We start from the raw sequence: 16,324 nt of genomic DNA on the forward strand, positions 1-16,324 counted from the left end.
TTTTCCGTGAACTGGCTCATGAAAAGCAGTAATGGCACTGAGGTGTACTCTGATAGAAGTAGACTTGAGACCAGAGTTAGACAAAGAAAGAAGATAATCCAACACAAGTTCTACTGCTAATGAAGTTGGATCATGATGATGCCGAAAGCACCAGGAAGAAAACCGGGTCCACTTCTGTTGGTAACACTGAAGAGTGGCCGGCTTCCTGGAAGCATCAAGAATAGAACGGACAGGCTGAGAAAGAAGAGAGTGAGACGAGCTCAGCCCGAGAGATACCAAGCTGTCAGGTGCAGAGACTGTAGGTTGGGATGTAGAAGGGACTGCTGATGCTGAGTAAGCAGATAAGGAAACACTGGAAGAAGTATGGGCTCCCTGGAACTGAGTTGAAGAAGAAGGGAGAACCAATGTTGCCTGGGCCACCGTGGAGTGATGAGAATCATGGTGGCTTTTTCCCTCTTGAGCTTGAATAAGGTTCGTAACATGAGAGGTAGAGGGGGAAAGGCATAAAGGAATAGATTGGTTCAATCCAGGAGAAATGCATCTGCTGCCAGACGATGAGGGGAGTAGAGTCTGGAGCAAAATCGGGGCAGTTGATGATTGTGTGGAGCCGCAAAAAGGTCCACCTGAGGAGTGCCCCATTGAGCGAAAATGGTCTGAAGAGTCAAGGGATCGAGAGTCCATTCGTGAGGTTGGAGAATTCTGCTGAGCTTGTCTGCTAAGGAATTCTGCTCTCCCTGAATGTAGACAGCTTTCAGGAATAACTGGCGAGCTGTCGCCCAAGACCAAATTTTTTGAGCCTCCTGACATAACAGGCGAGAACCCGTCCCACTCTGTTTGTTGATGTAGTACATTGCAACTTGATTGTCTGTGCAAAGCAGGAGTACTTGAGGAAAGAGGAGATGCTGAAAAGCCTTGAGGGCATAAAACATCGCTCTGAGTTCCAGGAAATTGATGTGATGTCTCTTTTTCTGGGCAGTCCAAAGACCTTGAGTTTGAAGATTGTACAAGTGAGCTCCCCAGGCATATGGGGACGCGTCTGTGGTGATGACCAGATGATGAGGAAGCAGATGGAACAGAAGACCTCTGGAGAGATTTGAAGATTGCAACCACCATTGAAGAGACAGTCGAAGAGACAATGTCACAGAGATGTGACGTGAACAAGGATCTGTCACCTGGGACCATTGGGTAGCCAGGGTCCATTGAGGGGTATGCAGGTGAAGGGGGTGACATGAACTGTCGAGGCTATGTGACCCAAGAGAATCATCATTTGCTTCGCAGAGATAGAAAGCTGTGGGAGCACCTGCTGACAGAGATGAAGAAGGGTCTGAAGGCGGTTGGATGGAAGAAACGCAATAATGAGAACAGTGTCCAGTATCACTCCAATGAATTGAAGTCACTGAGTGGGGATGAGATGGGACTTGGGCAGGTTGATCTTGAATCCCAGAATTTGGAGAAAAAGGATGGTCTGGTTGGTAGCCAGAGCCACTGCCTGAGACGAATGAGCCTTGATTAACCAGTCGTCCAGGTAAGGGAAGACCTGGAGATGGTGAGAGCATAGAAAAGCGGCCACCACAATGAGACATTTTGTGAATACCCTGGGAGAAGAGGCCAGACCAAAGGGTAACACTTTGTACTGGTAATGGCAGCGATTGATCATGAACCGGAGATACTGTCTGGAGGCCAGATGGATCGGGTGTAGGCTTCTTTGAGATCAAGGGAACATAGCCAGTCATCCTGAGAGAGAAGAGGATAAAGTGTGGCTAGAGAGAGCATTTTGAACTTCTCTTTGACCAAACATTTGTTTAGATCCCTGAGATCTAATATGGGTCTGAGGTCTCCGTTTTTTGGGGGGACCAGAAAATAGTGGGAGTAAAATCCCTGCTCCTTCTGATCTAGAGGAACTTCTTCTATGGCGTTTAGAAGAAGAAGGGATTGAACCTCCCGAAGAAGTAGAGAGGACTGAGAGGTGTTCAAAGCAGACTCTTTTGGAGGACTGTGGGAGGGAAGAGTCTGGAAATTGAGAGAATAGCCGTGGCGAATAATGTTCTTTAGAACCCACTGATCTGAAGTGATGAGTTCCCAATGGCTGAGGAAAATGGAGAGACGTCCTCCGATAGGTTGGGGCAGAAGAGAGGATGGAGGAAGACTGGCTATGTCCTGGAGAAGGAAGTCAAAAGGGTTGAGTGGGCTTAGGTGTTGCAGGTGGTTTTACTGATTGCTGCTGTTGAGTACGAGGTTGTTGGCGTTGCTGTTGACATTGACGCCGAGGTTGCTGCTGAGCAGGAGGAAGAGGACGAGCAGAGTAGTGACGTTGGTAAGATGACTGCTGGCGAAAAGGACGAGGAGGTGGAGGCTTCTTTTTGTTTTTCAGTAATGTGTCCCACCTAGTCTCATGCGCAGACAGCTTTTGAGTGGTAGAATCCATAGAGTCATCAAACAACTCGTCACCTAAGCACGGAGCATTGGTCCTGGTGGTTGACATCGGTCCTGGTGGTTGACATCGAGTTCTGAGACTCGAAGCCAAGCCAGACTTCTCATAGCAACAGCCATTGCCGTAGCCCGAGAAGTAAGTTCAAAGGTGTCATAAATCGAACGCACCATGAACTTGCGAAGCTGCAATAAACTGAAGTGTATTGTTGAAATAAGGGAAGCTTCCGATCAGGGAGATATTTCTCAAAAGAAGAAAGTTGTTGGATAAGATGCTTCAGGTAAAATGAGAAATGAAAGGCATAATTACCTGAGCAATTGGCTAGCATAGGATTTTGATAGAGACGCTTGCCAAAAGGATTGGAAAATAGCCAACGTTACGCCCATCTTTAAAAAGGGATCAAGAGGAGACCCTGGAAATTACAGACCAGTGAGTCTGACCTCGGTTCCGGGAAAAATGGCAGAAGCTCTGATAAAAGAAAACATCGATGAACATTTCGAAAGGAACGAACTACTGATAACCAGTCAACATGGTTTCTGCAAGGGTAGATCGTGCCTAACGAACTTACTGCACTTCTTCGAGGGAGTGAACAAACAAATGGACAGAGGAGACCCCATAGACATCATATATCTAGATTTCCAAAAAGCCTTTGACAAGGTGCCCCATGAACGTCTACTCCAGAAGCTGAAGAACCATGGGGTGGAAGGAGATGTACATAGATGGATCAGAAACTGGTTGGAAGGTAGAAAGCAAAGGGTAGGAGTGAAAGGCCACTACTCTGACTGGAGGAGGGTCACGAGTGGTGTACCGCAGGGCTCGGTGCTCGGGCCACTGCTATTTAATATATTCATAAATGATCTAGAAACAGGGACAAAGTGTGAGATAATAAAATTTGCAGACGACACCAAACTTTTTAGTGGTGCTCGGACTATAGAAGACTGCGAAGAATTGCAAAGGGACTTGAACAAGCTAGGGGAATGGGCGACGAGGTGGCAGATGAAGTTCAACGTTGAGAAATGTAAAGTATTACATATGGGAAGCAGAAACTTGAGGTACAACTATACGATGGGAGGGATATTATTGAAGGAGAGTATACAGGAAAGGGACTTGGGGGTAATGGTGGACACAACAATGAAGCCGATGGCACAGTGTGCAGCGGCCGCTAAGAAAGCGAATAGAATGCTTGGTATAATCAAGAAGGGTATTGCGACCAGAACGAAAGAAGTTATTCTGCCGTTGTATCGGGCGATGGTGCGCCCGCATCTGGAGTACTGCGTCCAATTTTGGTCACCATACCTTAAGAAGGATATGGCGTTACTCGAGAGGGTCCAGAGGAGAGCGACACGTCTGATAAAAGGTATGGAAAACCTTTCATACGCTGAGAGATTGGAGAAATTGGGGCTCTTTTCTCTGGAGAAGAGGAGACTTAGAGGGGATTTGATAGAAACTTACAAGATCATAAAGGGCATAGAGAAAGTAGAGAGAGACAGATTCTTCAAACTTTCAAAAAATAAAAGAACAAGAGGGCACTCGGAAAAGATAGAAGGGGACAGATTCAAAACGAATGCTAGGAAGTTCTTCTTTACCCAACGTGTGGTGGACACCTGGAATGCGCTTCCAGAGGACGTGATAGGGCAGAGTACAGTAATGGGGTTTAAGAAAGGATTAGACAATTACCTACTGGAAAAGGGGATAGAGGGGTATAGATAGAGGATTACTGCACAGGTACTGGACCTGTTGGGCCGCCGCGAGAGCGGACTGCTGGGCACGATGGACCTCTGGTCTGACCCAGCAGAGGCACTGCTTATGTTCTTATGTTCTTATCCATGGCCTTACCCTCTCTGCCAGGAGGGACAGAAGCATAGACACTAGTGCCCACAGTCTTCTTCAAAGTGGATTCCACAAGTAAGGATTCATGCGGGAGTTGAGGCTTGTCAAAGCCTGGAATGGGAATAACCTTGTATAAAGTGTCTAATTTGCGAGGGGCACCAGGGATGGTTAAAGGTGTCTCCAAGTTTTTATAGAAAGTCTCTCGTAAAATATCATGGAGGGGTAATTTTAGAAATTCCTTGGGAAGGTGATCAAAGTCTAAAGCTTCAAGAAATGCTTTAGACTTTTTAGATTCAGCCTCCAAAGGAATAGAAAGAGACTCGCATATCTCCTTTAATAAAGTTGTAAAGGAGGAACGGTCAGGTTTAGAAGAAGGTTCCCGCACAAAGGGGTCTTCCTCAGCTGAAGAAACCTCGATATCAGACATCACAGGCTCTTCAGAGTCATCCCAAAGATCAGGGTCCCGTACCTAAGAACTGCGATCCCGGGAGTCCAGTGTTGAAGGTTCAGTATGTCGGGTTTTGTGTACCGACTTCCAGGATCGCATAGATGCGGTACCCGGGGAAGTAGTAGGTTGCCGGTGCCAGGAGTGATCAGATATCAGTGCGGGTTCAGTCGTTTGAACAGCACGATGGAGGCCTCTCGGTTCCGCAAACAAGACCGGCATGGAGACCGAAGAAGCAGAATGAACCGGTACCGATAGAGCGGAAGCCGACAATAGCGGCTGCTCCACGGCCGGTACCGGAGGCTCAGACCGGACCGGAACTGGAAGGTTCAGTGCCAACAGAACAGGGAGGAGCTGCTGTAATTGCACTTTAAGTTGGACTTGAAGGACAGCCGCAATACGGCCATCCAGGGAAGGCACTGGTATCGCTTTCTTTTTCTGCGATACCTGCGGTGCTGCTCGACGCCCAGAGGATGAGGAGACCGACAAGGATGCACTCACCTCTATAGGGGCGGAGCGTTTACGGGGGTGCCTCGAGGTTGGCAGGACTGGACTCTCTGCCACAGCGACCGGAGGACGCTCCAGGGAGGAGGAAGGCTTCTTAGACGGCTTACCTGAAGGGTGCGACGCCGGAGCGATGTCGTGCAGCGTCGACGAAGTGGGTGCAGGCTTAGAAGCCACCGCCGTCGGTGTGGATGCCGAGGGATCAGCCATCGCGGCATCGAACAGAAGTTTCTGCTGAATCTGTCGATTTTTCAAGGTGCGCTTTTTAAGAGTAGCACAACGGGTGCAGGAGGAAGCTCTATGATCCGAACCCCGGCACTGGAGACACCAATTGTGCGGGTCGGTCAAAGAGATGGGGCGCGCACACCGTTGGCACTTCTTAAATCTTGGCTGAGGGGGCATGAAGGTAAAAACGGCCTCCGCTAAATCGAAGGCTGAGGCTTCGATGGTGGCAACAGGTCCCGCCGGGGCGAGCCGGAAAAAAGAACGTTTTGGTTTTTTTTAAGAAACAAGAAAAGAAACAAAAAGGAAGAGAAGGTTCCAAGACAAAAATGCGCGAGCGGGAAGGCAAGAGAAAAAGTCTTTCAACGGCCGCTGAAAAAACACGTCTTCTTAGCTCCGCGGAAACTAAGAAACTGGAGACCGCGCGCCTCCGTCGGGCAGGAAGGCACTCGCGCATGCGCGGTGCGGCCTAACTAGAACTTTCTAAGTTCTAAGAGTGCAATCACTCTAAAATTGTCCGTACCAGAGCTCCGTTGGTGCCGTCACCCATCAGTTAAGAATATACTGCCTGCTTGTCCTGGGATAATGAGCTGTACACACAGAATTGGCATGTAGTGTGCCCGCACCAGCTTCCCTGCAGCTGGAAATGAAGAAGGAATTTCTGCCTCAGACAAGCAAGGGTAGATCAAGCAGCTTGTCTCTTCGAGCTGCCTTTTATTCAGGTTCTAAAACCTGAAACCCTTGACCTCCACCAAGCCTCCTGACCAGTCGTGTGGTTTAATCTGCCTGTGCTCAAGTGCCTGACTCCACAGGGGTGAGTACTACTCCCAAGGAACCTATTTCCTGAGCTCTAAGTGTTAGAACAGGCAAGGCAGGCAGGTGTTCTTTTAAAAAAGTGTGGTCCTCCTGCCTTCAGACCCCAATGTCTGACCATTCTCCCAGGCAGAGCTGTCCCAGGACTACTGGGATCGTCTTAGCATAGGGAAGACTCAAAAAAGATCAGATTCTTCACTCCATAAGACATACTTTTTCCCCCCAAAACGTGGGTGGAAATAAGGGTGCGCCTTATGGTGCGAATACCACATCCCCCACTTGTTTTTCATTGTGGCGCTTCCCTCGTTAGAGGGCTGTGACAGTGAGCTGCCCTCCCTATGCCTGCTTTTAATGTCGGCGCTTCTCTCGCTGGACGGCTGCGGCAGGGAGCCGCTCCCCCCCTGTGCCTGCTTTTAATCCCGGTGCTTCCCTCACAGGATTCTGTGGCAGTGAGCCCCCCCTCCCCACTGGCAGTGAGCTCCCCCTCCCCAGCAGTTAGCTTCCCCCTCCTGTACCAGAGCGCTTAACAAGGCAGGTGTGCTTGTGTGGTACCTTGCGCCTGCCTAAATGGCTGCAGGCAGTTATTGCGAGATGTGAGAGCTGACTGCAGCCATTCAGGCAAGCGCACCTGCCTTGTTCGCCACTCTGCCTCTCCCTGCCGCAGCTGTCCGGCGAAGGAAGCGAAGGGATTAAAAACAGGTGCAGGAGGGGGAAGCTCAATGCCGGGGAAGGGGGAGCTCACTGCCACCGCATCCAGCAAGGGAAATGCCGGGATTAAAAGCAGGCATGGGGGAGGGGGTGAAGAGGACAGGCTGGAAGGCTGTGAGGGGAACATAGGAGGAAGGAAGGGACAATTGTTGGGCCTGAGGTGGGGGGAAGATGACAAAGGCAGTGAGGGGAACATAGGAGGGAGGGAAGAAGGGACAATTGTTGGGACTGAGGATGGAAGGAAGGAAGGAAGGAAAGAAAGAAATCACCAGACAACAAAGGTAGGGAAAATGATTTCATTTGCAATTTAGTAATCTAGTAATTTAGAATTTATATCTGCTGTCTATATTTTGCCCTATATTTGTCTATTTTTCTATAGTTGTTACTGAGGTGACATTTCATATTTTAAAAAGTCATCTGCCTTGACAAACCAATTCGTGAGTTGGGTACACAGTCCATCTGTAAGGAATTGTATGATATGAGGGTCATTTCATAAATAATGCACAGTATTTTTTTTAATTTACATGTTTTATTTTTTTTTTTTTCAAGTATTTCTTTACAATCCTTCAATATAGTCTCCCAGCTTTGCAATGACCTGTGGGCGGCGCCTTAAGCACATGGGCCGGGTCCATGTGCCTAAGGCTCCGCCCACAGGAGGAGCCTAAGACTCCCGGGCCTATTCTGGTTGGCCCAGGCGCCTCAGGCCCCACCTGTGGGCGGGGATTGGGCTGCTTGGGCCAATCCAGCCCCATTCCTGCGCTGGCTGGCCTGCCGAGCTTGGCACCCGTCCGTCCAACATTTTTTGGGGTGAGGGTGGGGGGTCGGTGGGGGGGGGGGGCGATCGGGTTTTTGGCTGTTGAGGGGGTTGCGTCGAGGGCAGGAGGGCCTGGGATCCTTCCTGCCTGTATTTTAGTGGGGGGTGGGGGTTACAGGGGGTTGCGGGCCAGGAGGGCTTGGGCTCCCTCCTGGCCGGATCGTGTGGTGGGGGGAGATCGCCAGGCCAGGAGGACTTCAGCTCCCTCCTGGCCTCAACAAATTCGGCCCGGGGGGGGAGGAGGTTTGGGGATCACGGCGCAGGAGGACTTGGGCTCCCTCTTGCCTCGATGTCGTCGGGAGGGTGGGGGAGGGTGGTGGATTCTGTAACCGGTGTTGGTTTTGGCAGACACTGGTTACAGAATCCAGCTTTTAGGCGAAGGATTGGCTCCTCCTTTGCCTAAAAGCCCTTGTTTTGGACGTTTGGGGCTTAGGCTTTTTTTAGGTTGATTAAATGGTATAAGTTTAGACGTAGTAATGGTCTGGGCGTTTAAACAGCTGAATGTAGAGGCAAGCCATTATCAAAAAAAACCTCCTTTTGGATGTTTTTTTTGATAATGGACATTTTCCCTGCTTCTACTTTCAACATTTATGGCCTTAGGCCAAAAGGGGACTTAGACTTTTTTTTTTTTATTATGCCCCTCCACAAATCCAGCATTGCTCCAATTGTAGTAGTTTTCTATACAAATACAGAAACTACTACAATTGGAGCAGCACTGGATTACTATATATACTCAAATATTAACCTAGATTACTGGGCCAAAAAATGGACCAAAAAATTAAGGTTTCTGTGTATATCTGAGTCTTACTACTACTTATTTCTACAGTGTAAATTAAACATGTAAGAAACAATCCCTGCTCAATAGAGTTTACAATCTAATTACAACAGAACAACAAGACAAAGAAGGGTTAGGGAATTTCTCAAAGAGAGAATGATAAAGCAGACATGGACCCATCACAGGCTTCTCCCTGGGCTTCCCTTAAGCCCTGCTGGTCCAGTGGTAAGCCAGGGCAAGTGTGATCCTCTTATGCTCCTGCCCTGTGCAGTCTCACTACTCAAAATGACTGACACACGTTCCCACAGTAACCTCTTGAGACTGCTGCAAGTTTGGTTTGTATACGAGTCAATCTTTTTTCACCCTTTTTTGGGGGGTGAAAAAGATTACATCAGTTTATATTCAAGTATTTACTGGGTATACAAAAAATGGTTCTGGGAGTTATAATGACCAATGAAAAATGTTCAGTCTAATTTGTTAATGTCTTCAAAGGCTTCTGAAGTCTTTTCCTCCCATCCAGACTGCACAATGCAACTGCAATTTCAGATTGAAAATAGTCAAACCTCAAAACCTAATCTGTCTTCTGGCTCTCAATAGCTATGCTACAACAGAAAAATAACTGCCCTCTTAAATCAACCAATTAACCAGAGTTAATTGATAATTAGATTCAGCAGATTGAACACAGCCAGGCATGATTTCAGCAAACTTTGTTGAATCTAAACCACACTATATATTGAATCTTACTAAGAAAGTGAAGCAGATACCACAAAGTATTTATAAGAACGCTATGCCACGATCAAAGGAAATTCCAGAAGAGATGAGAAAAATAAGTTGTTCAAATATATCAGTCCAGAAAGGATTATAAATCCATTTCTAAAGCTTGAAGACTCTACCAAACCACAGTTGGATTCATGAAGGGGCATTTTTGATAGGACATCTAAGTCTAATTTGGATGTTTTGGAAAAAAGTCTCAAAATCCAGTAGAGAAAATGTCCATTCTCAAAACAGCCAATCTATGTAGACGTTTTGGTCCTTAGTACATCTATCTTTTTTGGCCATTCTCAAATATAAAAATGCCCACATGAAAAACACACAAAATCAAGTTTTTCAGACGTACCCAAAAGGCCATCAGCTGATCATGGCAGGGGAATCCCCATCAGCTGAGCCAGTTTTGGCGCAATCCTGCTAGCTCAGCTGATTGTGGATTCCCCTGCCAGTATCAGCTGAATCGGTAGGGAGAAAAAATATTTGTCTCTCCCTCCTTGACACCCACTGATCCCCTACACCCCTTCCCCCAACATCTCCAGACCCACCACATCTCCTGATATTCCTCCCCCATGATGTCCCCCAACACTCCCGTACCTTCCGCTGACAAATGAAAGCCTACACCCTCCTGCCTATAGGGATGCATGCTCAGAATGATGGGCCTTCCCTCTCCCAATGTATCTTGGAATGCAGTGGGAGGGTCCTAAGACCTTGACTGGCTCAAAAGATGCATTGGGAGGGAAGGCTCGTCATTCTGAGCATGCAGCTCTATAGGCAGGAGAAGGTTCAGGGGTTTTGGGGGCGGGGATGTCAGGGAGAGGTGTGTAGGGGAGGGAGAGAGAAATGTTTCTCCCTGCCAATTCAGTTGATCCTGGCATGGGAATCCACAATCACCTGAGTCAGCAGGACTACACTGAAACAGGCTCAGCTGATGGGGTTTCCCCTGCCGCAATCAGCTGATGGGAAGCTTACTGGTTTTTTTCCCTCTTTAGGTAGTGGGAGGGGGTCATGACCACAGGGGGAGTAAGGGGGGTGTCATGTCTTAAACCCTCCAGTTGTCTTGCTATCAGTTTGGGCACCTTTGTGGAACTTAGATGCAACTAAAACAGTTCTCTCCCTGCATCTAAAGTTCTGCTTAGGTCAGTCCTGGGAAAGCTTCAATTATCTCTGCAGGACATCCAGGTCTAAGCCTGCCCGATGCCCGCCCATAACGTACCTCGCAACATGCTTCTTTTTGAGCACTGGACTGCAGCTTAGAAGTGCTGCTGAACGTCCAGAAAGTTGTTTTTGATTATTGGCACTTGGACATCCCAGCTATTAGGATGTCAAAGTGCCTACTTAGGTGGGTTTTTGGGCTTTTCAAAGTTTTGATTATGATCCTCATTATCTTCAAATGGAGCGGCCTGGGAAATCTTTCCAAGAGTAAACAGCCTGACAAAATTACTCTAAGGGAGTAACAACAAGTCATCCAAGAAGTTACGCAACATCCAGTTTTCTAAGGTCTGGCATCTCCACTGAAACCTGTCCACTTTGAGAGACCCTGCTGGTAGTGAAACTACTGACAGCATAGCTTTCAGCTTCTCAGATACACGCAGCCACAGTGGCATGACAAGCCCATTGCGTTCTGAAAATTCAGCACTGTTGAACACAAAGGCCAATCTCAAGTATGTGGAAACGAATGCCATGACTTTTTCATGTGCAGGAGTAAAACTGTAGAATGGCCTTGTTGGTCAAATTTGGAAATGTGGGGATAGGAGTTCATTCAGGAAATTGCTGAAAATGCAATTATTTGTTGATGCATTTCTTTGAGCATTTGACCTATTGCAAGGATTGAATCTTTCCGTTTTTGCTTTTATCTGTTCTGACTTGTTTCAATATTTTATGTATGTAATTTTATTGTAAACCGTTTTGGAATAAAACAGTATAGAAAATTTTAAAATAAATAAATAAATGTACCATGACTGGAAAACCTGTGTACGTATATTAATTTAATCCAAGATATGGAATTAATAAATTAGATTATGTTATCAAAGGCAGAAGACCAAAAGATTAAATCGTAAGCCTTTCCTATGTCTAGCATGTCAAATTTGGAATGATTCTAAATTGTATAGGATGAATTATATTGGGGAAAAAATAGTTTCCTAATGTTAGCACTGGTCAGCCTCTGTTTTATGAAACTACTGGTAATCTGGCTCCAATCTACAATCAAATGCATGGTATATTGTCATAAAGAAACAATATTTTAAGCTAATATTACAATTTACCAGTGACACTAATTCTTCTTTGCCCATTTGAAATTCCTTTTTAAGGTCAATTTAACAACCGTTTACCACATTTGATATTTTTAAAATAACTAAACTTTTAACAGTGAAGGGTCAAGAGTGATATCTGAAATCAAATGAATTACTGAAAGGATGAGAATAGATAACCTTATAAATTTCAGCAAAAGCAATTCATTCTTTGGGAATCTGCAGATTTTTAACTTCCTCAGAAAAAGACACCAGTCTCAATGCCAGTACCCCCAGAAAACAAAGTGGAAATGCTTGAGAAACACTAAGGGCTCCTTTTACTAAGGTACGCTAGCGTTTTTTGCGCGCGCAGAAGATTAGTGCGCGCTAGCCGAAAAATTACCGCCTGCTTAAAAGGAGGCAGTAGCGGCTGGAGCGCGCTAAAACCGCTAGCGCGCCTTTGTAAAAGGAGCCCTAATATCAGAAGGCATTTTTTTTTAAAGAGTTGCACTATCTGCTCTCACTCCATTAATAAAACATTGTGGTGTGTGGCATCTCATAACCCTTGTGAGGAATGAGCTGGGTTTAATTTTTGTGCTTCTGTCTCTGCCTATTAAATCTGAGAGGTTTTCAAGCTACAAGTAAAAACCTCAAGTTCAGCTCTAGCTAAATCAAGGGCTCTCGAATGAGAGGGAAAACTTATTTTTGTGACATTTCTCAAGCTTTCCAATTTGCTCAATTAATTTCATTTCTTGCTCCTTATGCTACCTCTTCAGGTAACTTAAATATGTAATGGTCTTTTTTGTTTAGTACCATTGAGTACCTCCCACAGAAGCATAAGTAAGTAATCTAAACCAGAATATTTATTAAAAAATGTATATACCGCATACAACTTTGTGGTTTACATATCACATACATAAAATCTTATTTCCCTGTGATTTCCACATATAACATAGACATAACTAGATACCATCATTAATATCCCCCCAATATGAAATATCAATATACCAAGTCAAATCAAATTTCAACAATTAAGAAAGCAAAAATGCATTAGATCAAATGATCTATTTCAAGGTAGGTGACAAAACCGATCCACATATACAGGCAAAACAAGTCAAATTTACCAAACTGAAATATAGTTTGCTCTTGAAATCTCCTATAATCATCTCTACCAAAAAGCAGTAAGTTTGTCTCCATGGTCTCTAGAATCCACAAACTGGAAAGCCAGTAACAAAAATGTGTGACTTTTCTATGCAAAGACACAAGCGTATATGACAAAATTTGATATATATGTACCTATATATCAAGGAAATAAAGCATAGCCCAGTTGAACTACAGGACTCAAACTTCACTGAGTAACGTGCAAAATGTGTAGAGACAATGTTGCCTCCCTATCTCCAAAATTATGATTTTAATTATATTACAAATATTAAACAGAAGATGACATACCAAGACACCATCAGGCCATGTCTAAACTCTTTGATGGTTTGAAAAATAAATTGTCACATTAGGACTACATTCATTAATTAGAATAAAACTAAGGCGGATCAATTGCAATATTTCCTGGAAGGCAGTTATAAGAACTCCAGAATCATCCAGCACACCAACAATCCAGGCTATTAATTAATTAATCCAAAAGATCTCTGTATATCTTGCAATAATTATTCTTAATTTCAACTTCTCTTGATTATGGTTTTTCTCCCCAGTTGTGGGCTATGTTCATGGTATTAGTAGATGAGAGTGGGATAGTTTTTCCCTGTCTCACCAGTTTTCTTTTGGGGTTTTTGTATTTCTTTATTATCTTATTTTATTTCCTTTGTCAAAGTATTTTGTTCTTTGATTTGAAAAATTAAATAAACAATAAAAACAAAACTAAGAATAAAACTAAGGGGGTCTTTTGCTAAGGTGCGCTAGCCGATTTAGCGTGCGTTAAATGCTAATGCGCCCATTATATTCTATGGATGCGTTAACATTTAGTGTGCGCTAAATCGGCAAGCGCGCCTTAGTAAGGCTATTCTTATGTTCACTCTTGTATTTTAAACTTGCCATCGGGATTAAATCTTTGCTTGAGCAGTAGAGATTTGTGCAATTCACATGCATACATACTTCTCTACTTCAGAATAAAAAGGATAAAACTTGTCTTACTGCTTTTAAAGCATAGGTTTCCTGGAGAAAGCCACTGAAACCCTGTTCCATTTAAGAAACTGATGCACTCTCAACTATTGAGACACACCACATGGTACGACACTGTCCTGATCACTACAGCAGATTTAAGGAGTCTCTAAAGATTAGAACGCTTCAGTGCCTTCTTGAGGGAAAGAAGGAAGGTATGCTAGAATACTTATCCTTTCTTCCTTGGAGGATACCTGCTAAAGGTACATTAACTAGAGAACATGCAGGACATAGGATTCTCACAAGTGGAAATCCCTAGCTACCAGGCACACCAAAAATAACAAAGATCAATGCAATGGCATGCAAAGAAACAAACACTAACAGCAAAACTGTCCTAAAGTGGAGATGCTGCCTGTAACAGAAAAAAAATGGGCCTAGGAGACTCCAAACAAATTCTGTTTGACTTTACCAGCTAATGCGTCAAGTATACTACTCAAAGAAGTAGTGAGATGTGAATCCGGAGACTGAAAGAGTATGAGTTGCAAATCTCTTCAACAGAGACAAAGTGGGCAACCATGGCTCCAACATTATGAGCCATTTAATGACCCTCTAGACCATGTGTGTCAAACACAAGGCCCGTGGGACGAATACAGCCCACCTGGCCATTTTATGTGGCCTGTGGCTGTGTTCCCAAACGTCCCCTTCTCACAGCCCAGCGTGTCTTTCCTCCCACACCGGTCCGATGTCGCCATCACACTGAAAACAAATTACAACTGAACGCCTCCAAGACGGAACTCCTTTGGATCTGCAAAGAACGCTGCAACTATACCCGTCCCTTGCTGTGCTGGGACTTGACTACTATAACTGCGAAAGACCAAGCACTCAACTTAGGAATACTCCAATTGCAACCTTTCGCTTTCCGACCATATCTCTCAGGTGGTATCTTCCTCATTTTACTATCTGATACAACTCCCAAAAATAAGGAACTACTTTTCAGAATCTGACTTTGCCCAACTACTCAGTGCCTTAGTACTCTCATAGAAACATGATGGCAGATAAAGGCCAAATGGCCCATCTAATCTGCCCATCCGCAGTAACCATTATCTCTTCCTCTCTCTGAAAGATCCCAAGTGCCAATCCCAGGCTTTCTTGAAATCAGACACAGTCTCTGTCTCCAGGAGATTGTTCCATGCATCTACCACCTTTCTGTAAAAAAATTTCCTTAGATTATTCCGGAGCCTATATCTCTAAACTTCATCCTTTGCCCTCTCAATGCAGTTTCCTTTCAAATGAAAGAGACTCGACTCATGCGCATTTACATTACGTAGGTATTTAAACGTCTCTATCATATTTCCCCTCTCCCGCCTTTCCTCCAAAGTATACAGATCTTTAAGTCTGTCTCCATACGTCTTAAATGTCATAGTTTTAAAACATAAAATAACTCAAAATAGCGAACATATAAAGCAGAGTCAACTCAAATCACATTCTGAGCAAAGGAAACAATTCTTACCCCATTCTACACTGTATAATGACAAACACTACTACTACTATTATTTCTAGAGCACTACCAGATTTACACAGCGCTGTACAGAGTCATGAAGGAGCCAGTCCCTGCTTGAAAGAGCTTCCTATCTAAAAAAAAAAAAAAACACCAAGACAGGGTGGTGAGCAGTGGGAAGAGAGGAGTAGGGTTATATCAAAAAGGCGGGGTTTTCAGTCTACTTTTAAACAAGGGATGAACTCATCTAGTTTATTGCAGGCATACGGGATAGCTCGATGAAAAGAACAAAGTCTGGAACTGGCAGTGGAGGAGAAGGGTACAGATAAAGAGCAGCTAAAAAAAAAACCCTTACAAAAACAAACTTTTGGGTCCCCGCCCCCCCGTCTCAAATTCCAGTTAGAAGATTCTAGCGTGATGTCATCATTTTGGAACCGAGTCTCCAAATTGACAAATGCTACTGCTCCCACTTCTGCCGGCCTCCCGTCCCCCGTCCATCCTCGCCTCACCTGCATGTTCCGCAGCAGCTGGAAGATCTCCATGGTGCGGAAGACGATATCCTGCACCGTCTCTTGCCCGATGCGACACAGGGACGCCGTGTTCACTTCGCGCGCCGCCGCAGCAGCAGCCTGCCCTCCCGAGCAGGCGGCGGCAGCAGCAGCAGACATACCAGCACCCGCCAGAGGCGGCGTGGACATGACGGGTAGTTCTCCCTCGAGCGGAAAACTACACCGAAAATCGGCGATCGCGCATGCGAACTACCGGGACGTCATCACGTCTTGTCGCTCGACGCGGCTGGCGGTTTAGCAGAGGTGTGATGACGTATGAGCAAGCTATTTCTAATTGGTTCTTAAGTGGAATTTATGCGTGTTAGGTGGCAGCAGTAATGCAGTATCGGGGATAGCAAGGACGGAAGTTGGGTGTCGCTGGACAACCAGGGCAACCGCCTCCTCTGATGGAATTCTTTTCCAAATCCTGGGATACCTGAGATGTAGAGAATGGAAAAGAAAGAGTAAAAGGCGATGGGATGTGATATACCTTTCTGTGATTGCAATCAAAGCGGTGTGCATATTAAAATAGGGGTACAAGAAACTCTCAGTTATCCGTCACCCATAGGGATTGGTGGATTCCGTATAATTGTAGTTTCTGGTTGCTTCAGAGCTATTTATTTATTTTATTCAA

At 45.2% G+C, this 16,324-nt stretch overlaps 1 protein-coding gene across 1 annotated transcript in view; it reads right to left on the reverse strand.

Annotated features, from left to right (window-relative positions):
- The window catches only part of MED30 (mediator complex subunit 30), a 49,035-nt gene extending 33,071 nt beyond the window's left edge, over nt 1–15,964 (reverse strand). Inside the window, exon 1 of the mRNA XM_033935269.1 lies at nt 15,652–15,964. Coding sequence (XP_033791160.1) covers nt 15,652–15,840 — 189 coding nt within the window. The 5' untranslated portion in view covers nt 15,841–15,964. The remainder of the gene's footprint in view (nt 1–15,651) is intronic.
- Between the last annotated feature and the right edge of the window lie 360 nt (nt 15,965–16,324).

This window comes from Geotrypetes seraphini, chromosome 2 (genome assembly GCF_902459505.1).
Source record: "Geotrypetes seraphini chromosome 2, aGeoSer1.1, whole genome shotgun sequence".
Taxonomy (NCBI): domain Eukaryota; kingdom Metazoa; phylum Chordata; class Amphibia; order Gymnophiona; family Dermophiidae; genus Geotrypetes; species Geotrypetes seraphini.